The 12,185-nt window shown below is 41.8% G+C and overlaps 1 protein-coding gene across 1 annotated transcript in view; it reads left to right on the top strand.

The window, feature by feature from the left end:
* MSL1 (MSL complex subunit 1) overlaps positions 1 to 5,582 on the top strand; it is a 29,104-nt gene extending 23,522 nt beyond the window's left edge. The window contains exons 5-8 of the mRNA XM_070944404.1: positions 1,883 to 1,950; positions 3,280 to 3,404; positions 3,549 to 3,621; positions 5,355 to 5,582. Of these exons, the coding sequence (XP_070800505.1) occupies positions 1,883 to 1,950; positions 3,280 to 3,404; positions 3,549 to 3,621; positions 5,355 to 5,445 (357 nt within the window). The 3' untranslated portion in view covers positions 5,446 to 5,582. The remainder of the gene's footprint in view (positions 1 to 1,882; positions 1,951 to 3,279; positions 3,405 to 3,548; positions 3,622 to 5,354) is intronic.
* Positions 5,583 to 12,185: the final 6,603 nt, after the last annotated feature.

The following is a 12,185-nucleotide window of genomic DNA, read 5'->3' as shown; positions in this document are numbered from 1 at the left end:
CAGAATTTTAGAAATGCCTGTAAATTTATTAAAAAGAAAAAAACTGAAATATCACATTGGCATAAGTATTCAGACCCTTTGCAACAACATTTGAAATTTAGCTCAGGTGCCTCCCATTTCTCTTGATCATTGCTGACATGTTTCTACACCTTGATTGGAGTTGACTTGTTGTAAAATAAATTGATTGGACATGATTTAGAAAGGCACACACCTCTCCATAGAAGGTCTCACAGCTGACAATGCATACTGTAGCAGAGCAAAAGCGATGAGGTCAAAGAAACTTCCTGCAGAGCTCAGAGACAGGATTATTGCAAGGCACAAATCTGGGGAAGCCTACAATAAAATTTCTGCTGCATTGAAGGTTCCTAAGAGCATGGTAGCCTCCATAATTCTCAAATGGAAGTTTGGCACAGGACTCTTCCAAGAGCCGGTTGCCCGGTCAAACTGAGCAATCAGGGGAGAAGGGCCTTAGTAAGAGAGGTGACCAAGAACCCAATGGTCACACTGACTGAGCTCCAAAGATCCTGTGTGTCAGCACTTCAACCTGCATTTACTCTAGTGCTGACATAAGAAGGAGAAGAGGGGACAGCTGGCAAGAGGACGCTTGACATTTCACCTACTTATTTTCCTTGAAGATAATATCCCCTAGGAGATGAGATGGGAGGGGGGACATTCCTGGGAGCTTAAGTAGTAGATATGGGGAGAGTGATTTGGAAGAAGGCCAATGAGACGCAGAGAATTGGGGAACGGAAAGGGAAGGTTTGGGGTCAGGAAGTCAGAGTTGGCTATGCCACGATCGGGGCCAGATTGTCATGCTTAATAAAATGAAAGATTTCTTCAAAGACTATCTGTTTGGAAATGCAATTTATTTTATTTGAGACGACATTGAAACCTGACACTGTGTGGAGATGGGACAGAGTTCTAGAAGGACAACCATCACTGCAGCCCTCCACCAATCTGGGCTTTATGGCAGAGTGACTAGATGGAAGCCTCTCTTCAGTGCAAAACACATGAAAGCCTGCTTGGAGTGTGCAAAAAAGCACCTGAGGGACTCTCGGACTGTGAGGAACAAGATTCTCTGGTCTGGTGAAACCAAGATTGAACTGTTTGACCTCAATTCTAAATGTTATGTCTGGAGGAAACCAGGCACCGCTCATCACCTGCCCAATATCCCAATAGTAAAGCACAGTGGTGGCAGCATCATGCTGTGGGGGTGTTTTTCAGCAGCAGGGACTGGGAGACTGGTCAGGGTTGAGGGGAAAATGAATGGAGCAAAGTACAGGGATATCCTCAATGAAAACCTGTTCCACAGCACTCAGGACCTCAGACTGGGTTGAAGGTTCACTTTCCAACATGGCACCGATCCTAAGCACACAGCCAAGACAACACAGGAGTGGCTTAGGGAAACACTGAATGTCCTAGAGTGGCCCAGCCAGAGCCCTGACTTGAACCCTATTGAACATCTCTGGAGGGACCTGAAAATGGCTGTCCACCAACAGTCGCCATCCAACCTGACTGAGCTTGAGAGGATTTGCAAGGAAGAATGGCAGAAAATCCCCCAATCCAAGTGTGCAAAGCTTGTCGCGTCATACCCAAAAAGACTCCAGGCTGTAATTGCTGTGAAAGGTGGTTCAACAAAGTACTGAGTGAAGGGTCTGAATACTTATGCCAATGTGATATTTTAGTTTTTTCTTTTTAATTAATTTACAGACATTTCTAAAATTCTGTTTTCACTTTGTCATTATGCGGTACTGAGTGTAGCTGAATGAGGAAAAAAATGAATTTCAACAACTGTAGAATCAGGCTGCAGCATAACAAAATTGACAAAAGTGAAGGGGGTCTGAATACTTTCTGAATGCACTGTATATTAAACTTTTCACAGAACTTAGAAGACAACGTCTTCTCCAAACGACATGCAAAGTTGGAGTTGGATGAGAAAAGGAGGAAAAGGTGAGTGATGAAATAAAGCTGTTTTACATGTCAGAAACTTCAGCAGCCACTTTTATTTAAACATTTAACAATTAACAGTACATAGAAGTTGTATTGATTGCAAACAGTTAACAATGGGGTGTGTAATAATATGAAAGGGTTTGTGAAGTTGGTACATCTTAAATCTTCTACCATTACAGATAGTCCTTGACTTACAAGCGTAATGGAGCCTGCCCATTACGGTCACATGTCATGACAGCCGTTAAGTGAAGCACCTGACTTAATGACCTCTCCACCCCTGCTCACCCCAATGCAATCGTTAAACAAATGTGTGGGTTAAGTGGAACACGGGGTGCCTCAGGTGGGGCAGGCCCTTGGAGGCCTAGTGTAGGCCCAGGCCCACCTGCCCTGGGCCTCCCAAGGCCTCCCCGACCTGTGAAGCACCCTGTGCTCTGCTCCCTGTCCCCCAGGGTTCCCCAGGCCTCGTCCTGCTCCCAAGATGGCTATTGAGCCAGGCAAGGGAGCCTAAAGCCAGTCAGCAGAAGCAACCGGCACACAGAGGGCAGTTACAGCCTGTAGCCTGAGGCCTACTTCCCATCTGGCCACCCAAGGGCCTCCCCCAGCCTCTCAGGATTCCCCAGGCCTCAGCCTGCTCCCAAGACAGCTATTGAGCCAGGCAAGGGAGCCTAAAGATGGTCAGCAGAACCAGCACACGGAGGGCTAATGCAAGGCTCAGCTTTCTTACAGAGGCTGTCAGCCTCATGGCAACCTCATGCTATTCTCCTCGCAAGTAGTACTTCTTGCAAGACTGCTGACCAGATTTAGGCTCCCTTGTCTGGCTGAGTGACCAGTTTGGGAGCAGGCCAAGACCTGGGGAGATGGGTGGGGGAGGTGGGAGGGGCTGTAGTGTTCCTGCGGTTGGTCTTAAAGGATGAAAAATGATGAGGGCACTGTAGTGGCCATAACTTTGAAACTGGGTCATCAGTACCTTTTGGGGTGGTCTGTTGTAACTTTGAACAGTTGCTAAGCAACCGGTCGTAAGTTGAGTACTACCTGTATGCCTTTTACTGTGTGCTGAGTGGCTTTGGATTGGGACTTTGTTGTTATTTAGTTGAAGAAAGCATGAGTAGCAATTCCATCTAGCAAGGTATTAAGCAAGAGCATATTTTATGATTTGGCTGTAATACAAGAACTTGGGAGAACCTATAGAAATTGAGAAACATGTTTAATACAAAGAGGTGCGTTACTCTTGACTTTGTGAAATGTTGGTTTTCTAAAACACTCAGATTTGCCCACAAATGAAATTTTGAGAATTTTCTGTTGTTGTTCCTTTGACTCCTCCACTCACAGGTGGGATATTCAGCGTATCCGGGAACAAAGAATCTTACAACGACTGCAACTTAGAATGTATAAAAAAAAAGGAATTCAGGAATCTGAACCTGAAGTTGCCTCGTTTTTCCCAGAGTCAGATGATGGTAAGTGGTTATCAAAATTCTCATATCTTATGCATAGAGAATCTTGGATGATTCTATTGTAAAACATATATTTTCAAATAAGTATGTGAATGAACATTGTAGCTAAATATATAATGTTCCTCTCTCTTCCATTTCCTCTTTTAGTTGAAAGTCTGCTGATCACCCCATATTTGCCTGTTGTAGCATTTGGTCAACCATTACCAAAATTAACCCCACAGTAAGTATACCAATCTAGTATATATAGCTGCATTAAGGTAGAATGTATTTTGTAAAAGTTGTGGGAGAGCTATTTTGTTTCTGCTTAAGCAGAGTTTTGTTTGCTTGTTTATTTTGTAGACAGACTTGGGTTTCACTGTGATGAGAGAATGCCAATTCAATACTTTATTAAATAGCATTTAACCAATTTACCTTTAGGAAATATGGAAAAGGTTGGGAGGCTCATTTGTTAATCCTGAGTCTCAGAAGTTGCTTGTTCACAGATTAAGAAAAGAAATACTTGTCACTATCAATCCTATCTCAGAGAAATATACTATTGTTTATAAAAGATGATGTTTATCATTTTACAAGGGAGAACACTGAATTGTTCCCTTTTTAAAAATCTTCCACTTTCTAATTTTGTTGATGGATTCTCCCATCGTAATGGTATCATAGAAATCACATTTCTGTGGCCTTATTACTTACATTGTTGAAGTCGTGGTTTACTTTCTTTCATATTGCAAAGGTAAGGAGGTGAAAATGTATTGATAAAATACTTTGAAAATAATTGAGGAAAATTGGTTATGATACAGAGCATTGGTCGCTCGTGGAGATGTGCGACTTTCTCTCTGCCCCGAGACGCTGGTCCAGCCTGGCTGCAGCCGATGCTTTGCGTTGTAATGGACTCCAGGAGGAGCAGGGGACGCCATCTCCCCCATTGTGAAGTGCGCTAAATTTAAGTGTGCTGCACAAGGTGCTGCAAGAGCAGCGAGCAGGCCATGGAGGTGGCAAGAGCACAGGCCAGTGTCTCGGGGCGGAGAGAAAGTTCCGCGTCTCCCTGAGCGACCGAGGTGCGTGCAGCACCAACAAGGGCCGGAAGAAGAGGCAAGTACAGGGGTGTTTCGCTCCCGCTCTGGAATATGGAGCGAGTCTCCATCCGCCGCCATTGCCCTTACCTTCTCAGGTGAGGAGTGACTGGGAGGGGACGAAAGAGCTTCATTTATCTGGGAACCTGAAATGACTCTTGATTTAAATCATATGGTAAAAAGCACCCAAAGAAGAAGAAAGAACCATCAGCAAAAAAAAAAAAAAAAAAACCAACCCTCGCCTGTTTTTGGAAATATTTCAAGAGGAAACACACACACAAGAGAGAGAGGAGAGGGAGAAAAAGAGATGAGAGGGAGAGATGAGAGAAAGACAGAGATGAGAAAGAGAAGGACAGATGAGAGGGAGAGAGATTGGAGAGAGAGATGAGAGGGAGATGGAGAGAGAGAAAGATGAGCGATGAGAGGGAGAGGGAGATGAGACAGATGAGAGGGAGAGACAAGAGAGAGAGAGAGAGAGAGAGACCCTTTCCCACAGAAAAGTCATAATGTGGTTGTTGAGGTTTCATCTTAGCGTGTTGTGTGGATGCATTTGTTACAGCTTGTAATCTGTTGCTTAAGGGATAGTAGGTGGTGTGAACTCACCAAATTGTGGCTTATTTAGCAAACATGATTTAACAGCACCCAATATTGTAGAAGAATGCTATTGATGAAACACTTTTCAGTAGCTAAAGTTCAATATCATCTATATTCAAATGTTATGCAAATTTTCTAGAAATTGTTTTTAGTTTGTCTTTAATTTCTAGTATGATTTTTGCCACCAGGCATGTAGGCTTGCAGCCGAGTTACACAAATGTAGACATAACTGCTAACCCCTTTCTTCTCTTCACCATCACTAACAATTTTCTGTGGACCACTTTCTGTCTGGGAGGAACTTCAAACTGCCATGGCTGGATGAACGAAGTCGTTGCCGGCTAGAGATGCAGAAGAAAAAGACAGCTCATCGAACGTGCAGGAAATAAGCATGTCAAACTAGGAGAAATCTGTCTTGATGGTTGGCCTGTGCTATTTGCTACGAATGACAGAGAACTATATATGTTTTGTTGTGTCACTTTCTTCTACCATCCTCCATGATGTACACTGTTGTCCACTATAAATACACTGCTCAAAAAAATAAAGGGAACACAAGCAGAAGACATCCGAGATCTGAATGAATGAAATAGTCTTATTAAATACTTTGTTTGTTACATACAGTAGTTTTGTGTTTCCTTTAGTTGTTTGAGCAGTGTATAAACTACTGTATGTAAAGAACAAAGTATTTAATAAGGCTATTTCATTCATTCAGATCTCAGATGTCTTCTGCTTGTGTTCCCTTTATTTTTTTGAGCAGTATATTTTTATGCTTATCCTTTTTTTTTCTTTTTCCCCTGGAATTTTTTTCAGTTGTTTTTCTTTTTTTTCCCTTTTGCTTGGTAGAAAGTATTGGAGGCTTGTGTTGAGAGAATAAGGTTAGCAATTTATGGTATGCCTCTGTTGCACTGTATTGGATAGCTGAAACAAACACAATCCACTGAGAAGCTATGAAAGGTGGACAAGCATATAATGAAACATTTCCCATTTCTGAGTTCCTCACAAACATGAAATCCACCTCTGATTTTTACACATACACACACACGTGTGTGCGTGCGTATGTGTGTATCTCTGTGTGTGCACAGTACATGTGTATATTGTCAGGTTTCGATGTCATCTCAAATAAATTGCACTCCCAAACAATCTTTGCTGAAGTATTCCATTTATTGAGTACGACAGATCTGGCCCCGACTTAATCGTAGCCGATACTAACCCTCTGACCCCCAAACCCTTCCCTTTCCATTCCCCAATTCTCATCTTCTCATTGGCCATCTTCCAAGTCAGTCTCCTCAGTTTCTGACTTCACCCCATAGGAATGTTCCCCCCACCATCCCATCTCCTAGGGGATATTATCTACAAAGAAATAAGTAGGTGAAAAGTCAAGCCTCGTCTTTTTATGGCAGCATCAGAATGCTGACATATATTTCTTAGGAATAATTAGCTTGCTAATTAAGGGCCTTGAAAATTTGGGGGTTAGGGTCCACATATTGATTCATGTATTTTCCCCTTCTCCATTGGCTTTTCAAGGCCTTTTTATGGGTTCCTTCATGCCTTCTGATCAATTACTAATCAGGTCTTGAATTTGTAATATTGAATGCAGGTAGTTCTGGTAATGAAGGGCTACATGCCTTCAAAACTTTGTCACAGTTCTGATAATTTGGCAAAATCCAAAATTAACCATAATGCTAGTTTGTCTCTAGATGTTTTCCTGTTTTGTTTTGCCAGATACCCTATCAAAACTGCAACAATTGTTGTTGGTTTTTTTAATTTGAACTGTTTGGGTTTCCCAATAGAAATACTGAGTAGTAGCTGAAACTTTAATTTGTGATTGTTTTAAAGTTTGACACTTTTTAAAGCCAATCATAATCCTGTAACTTTTACAGTATGTGGAAGTAAAAACTTCCATCCTTCCTTGAGAATAAGGAATTCCTTTGTAAACCTGCATGTCCTGCCTAAGCTACATAATTTTTGGAAGCTGCCTTTGTGTATTGCCTGCTTAGGAGAATACTGATTTTTTTTTATTTTTTTTTTATTTTATTTTTTGCAATCACTAAAATTTGTAGATAAATGTGGCAAAACGTTTCAGTTTCCTGGATTAAAAAACAAACAAACCCTAATTTAGGTTATTTTCACAGGACACTAAAAAAAACTTTCATTTTTCCATTTTAATTTCCAGATGTTTCAGAACAGTTGCAGTCCCACTTCTGGGTAATTTCCCCTGGGAATTTAAAATACTATTTTCCCACCAAAGGTAGCACACTTAGTATGAGCATTGTTGAAAGTTATATTCTATGACTTCAAATTAAAATGACAAAAGAACCTGTCTTCTGCCATGTAGTCTATTGTAGTTAAAGTCATGCAAAATGTTTGGCTGATTTTGTTTTGAATAAAACTGTATTTGGATTTTTTGCTTCTTAGCATGCCAGCATGTATGCATAAGTGCTTGTTTTTTATCCCCTACAAGTACAAGGGTGGATGTTTCAAAGAAGCAGACTTTTGGTAGAAACTTCTTGAAGGCAATGTTGATTTTGGAACTTGATCTTGCTTTTTCTAAAGTAATTGGAAATGGGTCACAAATTCAGTTCTTGAATCTAGATTCCATTTTCAGAAGACATTGTTTCTGCTTGGCCCAAAATAAGACTCTTATCAGAAATAATTCTATTTGTGTTCTGAATCAAATTGCATATTGTCTTTTCCCTCCCCTCAATGAACAGAATGTTGACTCTTTCAGAAAGACTTAGAATCAGTTATAACATGTACATCATAAAAAGATTAATAGGTATACAGAAGTAGGTAGGATTTGTAGAGTTTGCAGTGGATATTAGCTGGGAATGGGCTGGAAAAAATAGTTTCCCAACCTGTAGGGAGTTCAACATTTGAAAATTGTGTTAATGGGAAAAGCCAATGAAATTAAACTGATTTTTTTTAAAAAAAACATTTTCTTTAACCAAGTTTATGGTCGTTCTAAAAACACTATAATTCCCTTCCCCTTGTTTTTCTACCTTTTCAAATGTGGTTGTCTGCAAATGCACCCTTTTTTATATCATTTTAAATATGTAAAATCAATTGTCTTATATAAAGGAAAAAAGCTTATAAATACCAAATTTGTGTTTGTTAATATTTTTTTGTTTTTAAAATTGTTTTGCTTTGGTTCATTTTTACCAGTGTTAACAAGGGGTATTAAAAGAAAATTACTGCTTGTATGTTTAAACAAAATTGAAATAATTTTTTTATAATAAAATGAAAAGAATATTAATAGTTTTGTCATGCAGTCTCATTTGACAGACTAGATACAGTTCTGAAATTCTGTGTTTTTCCTGTCATCCATTAAAAAAGAGTCATCTGACTATTGCTAGGGATGGACAGGGTTCTCTGTGCTGTCAGCTCAACCACCTGTTTATTGGATCTGGGCCTCTTGGAATCTTAAAAGTGGCCAAGAAGGTGACCCGTGGTTAGGTCTATGCTGTGGTGTCAGTCTCTCTTGAGGTAGGGGGTGTTACTTCCAGTCTTGAAAGAGGCTGGCACTCCCTCCTTAAGAGGCTATCCTTGAATCAAACAAATTTTGATAACTACCGAAGAGTCTCCAACCTTCCCTCTTTGGGGGGAAGGTTGTTGAGAAGGTGGTAGAGATAACCTGATGAAAATGCTGCAGAATACATATAATCTAGTCTAAACTGTTTGCACAGCGCACTTGTGGCTGCCAGTGCCACCATGTTCCTTTTGATGTGTAGTCCCTATTGTGTGGCTGCTTTTACTCTTGTAATCCCTTCCACTCCAATGAATATAAAACATTAATTCCCTTCTTACTAATTATCTGAGCACTGGAGTGAGTATTCCAAAGAGCAAAGGAGTTGGAAAAAGGAAAGCTGAAGTAAAATTCTTAGGAGGCAAATAAAGGCCTAGTATGTGAAACTGATCAGTCTTGTTAATTGCAGGCAGCAACTGCCAGTGGGCTACTCAGTGCTGGGATAAGCATTCCAAAGGGCAGTGGAGTTTTTGGTTAATGACAGAGCTGCCAATCCCAATTGTGGTGGGTAATTGAGGGCCAGATGCGCCACACCCACCCCAGCTTGTGATGGATGTATCCGTCGCGATACATCACGTGACGGCAATGTGACGCAGCAAGTTTGACACCCGTGCCTACAGGAAATTATCTGGTCTTGGAACAGATTGTGTAGTAAATGAGCTTTGTTGAGACCTGAGTGGGGGAAGTACAGTATTCCCATTCTCATCTGTTGACCTCCCAGCAGTTTCTGAGGCTATCAATCATGGTATTTTCATGGACTGTCTGCAGGGATTGGGAAGATGGTGCTGCTCTGCTCCTTCCACGGGTAGGCAGTTCCACTCAGTATTGGGGCAAGAGAGATTAGCCCAATGGCTATTCCTTTGTGGGGTGCTGCAGGGGTCAGTTTTCTCCCATCTGTTTAACATTACATGAAGTTACTGGGAGACATCATCTGGCAGTTTGGGGATCAATATCATTAATGTGATATCAAACTTTGCTACCCCAGGCCAGACGGATGGTTATCACTGAAGTCTTGTACCAATTCCTGGAGTCTGTGAGGGTCTGATGGATAGGAGAAAATAAGCTTAAACTAAATACTTGCAAAATGGAATTGGAGTTTTTCCATCGGAGTTCTCTGCTGTAGGGGTGTCTTATTACAGCAGTACCACTGAAGGAGCAAGCTCACCTCTTGGGGCTTCTTCTGGACTTGCAGCTCCTACTGGAAGAGCACATGGAGACTGGCTGGGAGGCCTTTTCCCAGCTTTGCCAGATGTGCCAGTTGTGCCCCTACTGGGGTGAGAGGAACTTGCTATAGTGACTCATACCTGTCACCAGCATCATAGACTACTGCAGTGTGATGTTCATGAGGCTGCCGTTGGTTCAGTCCATGTGCTGATTTGGAGTATGTTACACAGTGTTGTAGACCCTACACTGGCTACTAATAGGCTTGGAAAAAGATGAACTGGCAAAAAAAATCAAAAGTGCAAAACAAAACTTTTTTGAAAATGCGAATAAACCAGGAAGATGGTTGGCATATAAACTGAAAAGAGAGAGGGGAAAAAATTGATACATCAACTAATAGATGAGAAAGGGACCCTTTATTATCAGAATGTGTAGAGGTAGGTCAAAGGTCATTGTGCCAGGCTGAGAGCAGCACACTGCCTTAGCTCATGCGCTGTGGATCTTGCCTGCTTGTATGATCTCATTTTAGCTTTGATCTGCATTATCTCACCTTGCCTTCAGAGGATGGCATCTTGAGAGGGGGGTGAATAGTTTCTACCAATTAGGACGCTGTTGCTTGCCTACCTTTTTGTCTGCCTGTAAAAACTGTATAAAAAATAAAGCTCTCTGTGAGAGCGGGAAAGACATCTTTGATCAGAGCAAATGACTGGACATTGATTTTCTACATCTGGCACCCGAAGCAGGGACAACCTCCGTGGGCAGCAACACTCTTTAACATACTTATCATTGTCTGGAATAGACCCCTGGTGCACCCTTCATCTTTCGAGATCCCTCAGTGGTAAGTATGTGTTGCAATCTGTCTCAATAGCAGCAAACGTATGTGCAGGAACTCATTCCTTTTGCACAAGTCTGGCATCACGACGTGTGAGACTGACAAGGAAACTGGTAGTTGAGATAGGAAAACGTCCCTGGTACCCAGAACGGGGGTCGCTTCGTTTACGGGACTGGACAAAGATAGGACATACAGGTGAAACTCGAAAAATTAGAATATCGTGCAAAAGTTCATTTATTTCAGTAATGCAACTTAAAAGGTGAAACTAATATATGAGATAGACTCATTACATGCAAAGTGAGATAGTTCAAGCCTTGATTTGTCATACTTTTGATGATTATGGCTTACAGCTCATGAAAACCCCAAGTTCACAATCTCAGAAAATTAGAATATTACATGAAATCAATAAAACAAGGATTGTACATAGAACAATATCGGACCTCTGAAAAGTATAAGCATGAATATGTACTCAGTACTTGGTTTGGGCCCCTTTTGCATCAATTACTGCCTCAATGCGGCGTGGCATGGATGCTATCAGCCTGTGGCACTGCTGAGGTGTTATGGAAGACCAGGATGCTTCAATAGCAGCCTTCAGCTCTTCTGCATTGTTCGGTCTCATGTCTCTCATCTTTCTCTTGGCAATGTCCCATAGATTCTCTATGGGGTTCAGGTCAGGCGAGTTTGCTGGCCAATCAAGCACAGTAATCCCATGGTCATTGAACCAGGTTTTGGTACTTTTGGCAGTGTGGGCAGGTGCCAAGTCCTGCTGGAAAATGAAGTCAGCATCCCCATAAAGCTCGTCTGCGGAAGGAAGCATGGAGTGCTCCAAAATCTCCTGGTAGATGGCTGCGTTGACCCTGGACTTAATGAAGCACAATGGACCAACACCAGCAGATGACATGGCTCCCCAAATCAACACAGACTGTGGAAACTTCACACTGGACTTCAAGCATCTTGCAGTGTGTGCCTCTCCATTCTTCCTCCAGACTCTGGGTCCTTGGTTTCCAAATGAGATGCAAAAGCTGCTCTCATCAGAAAAGAGGACTTTGGACCACTGAGCAACAGACCAGTTCTTTTTTTCTTTAGCCCAGGTAAGACGTTTCTGACGTTGTTTGTTGTTCAGGAGCGGCTTGACGAAGAATACGACATTTGAAGCCCATGTCCAGGATCCGTCTGTGTGTGGTGGCTATTGATGCACTGACTCCAGTCTCTGTTCACTTTTTGTGAAAGTCCCCAACACTTTTGAATGGCCTTTTCCTGACAATCCTCTCCAGGCTGCGGTCATCCCTGCTGCTTGTGCACCTTTTTCTTCCACACTTTTCCCTTCCACATAACTTTCTATTAATGTGCTTTGATACAGCACTTTGGGAATATCCAACTTCTTTTGCAATTACCTTTTGAGGCTTTCCCTCCTTATGGAGGGTGTCAATGATGGTTTTCTGCACAACTGTCAGGTCAGCAGTCTTTCCCATGATTGTGATTCCTACTGAACCAGACTGAGAGACCATTTAAAGGCTCAGGAACCCTTTGCAGGTGTTATGGCTTAATTAGCTGATTAGAGTGGGACACTTTGAGCCTAGAATATGGAACCTTTTCACAATATTCTAATTTTC

Source organism: Pituophis catenifer, unplaced genomic scaffold, assembly GCF_029215685.1.
Source record: "Pituophis catenifer annectens isolate HBS135680 unplaced genomic scaffold, rPitCat1.0.hap2 SCAF_5, whole genome shotgun sequence".
NCBI lineage: Eukaryota > Metazoa > Chordata > Lepidosauria > Squamata > Colubridae > Pituophis > Pituophis catenifer.
This window is presented reverse-complemented; position numbering and strand designations above follow the sequence as displayed.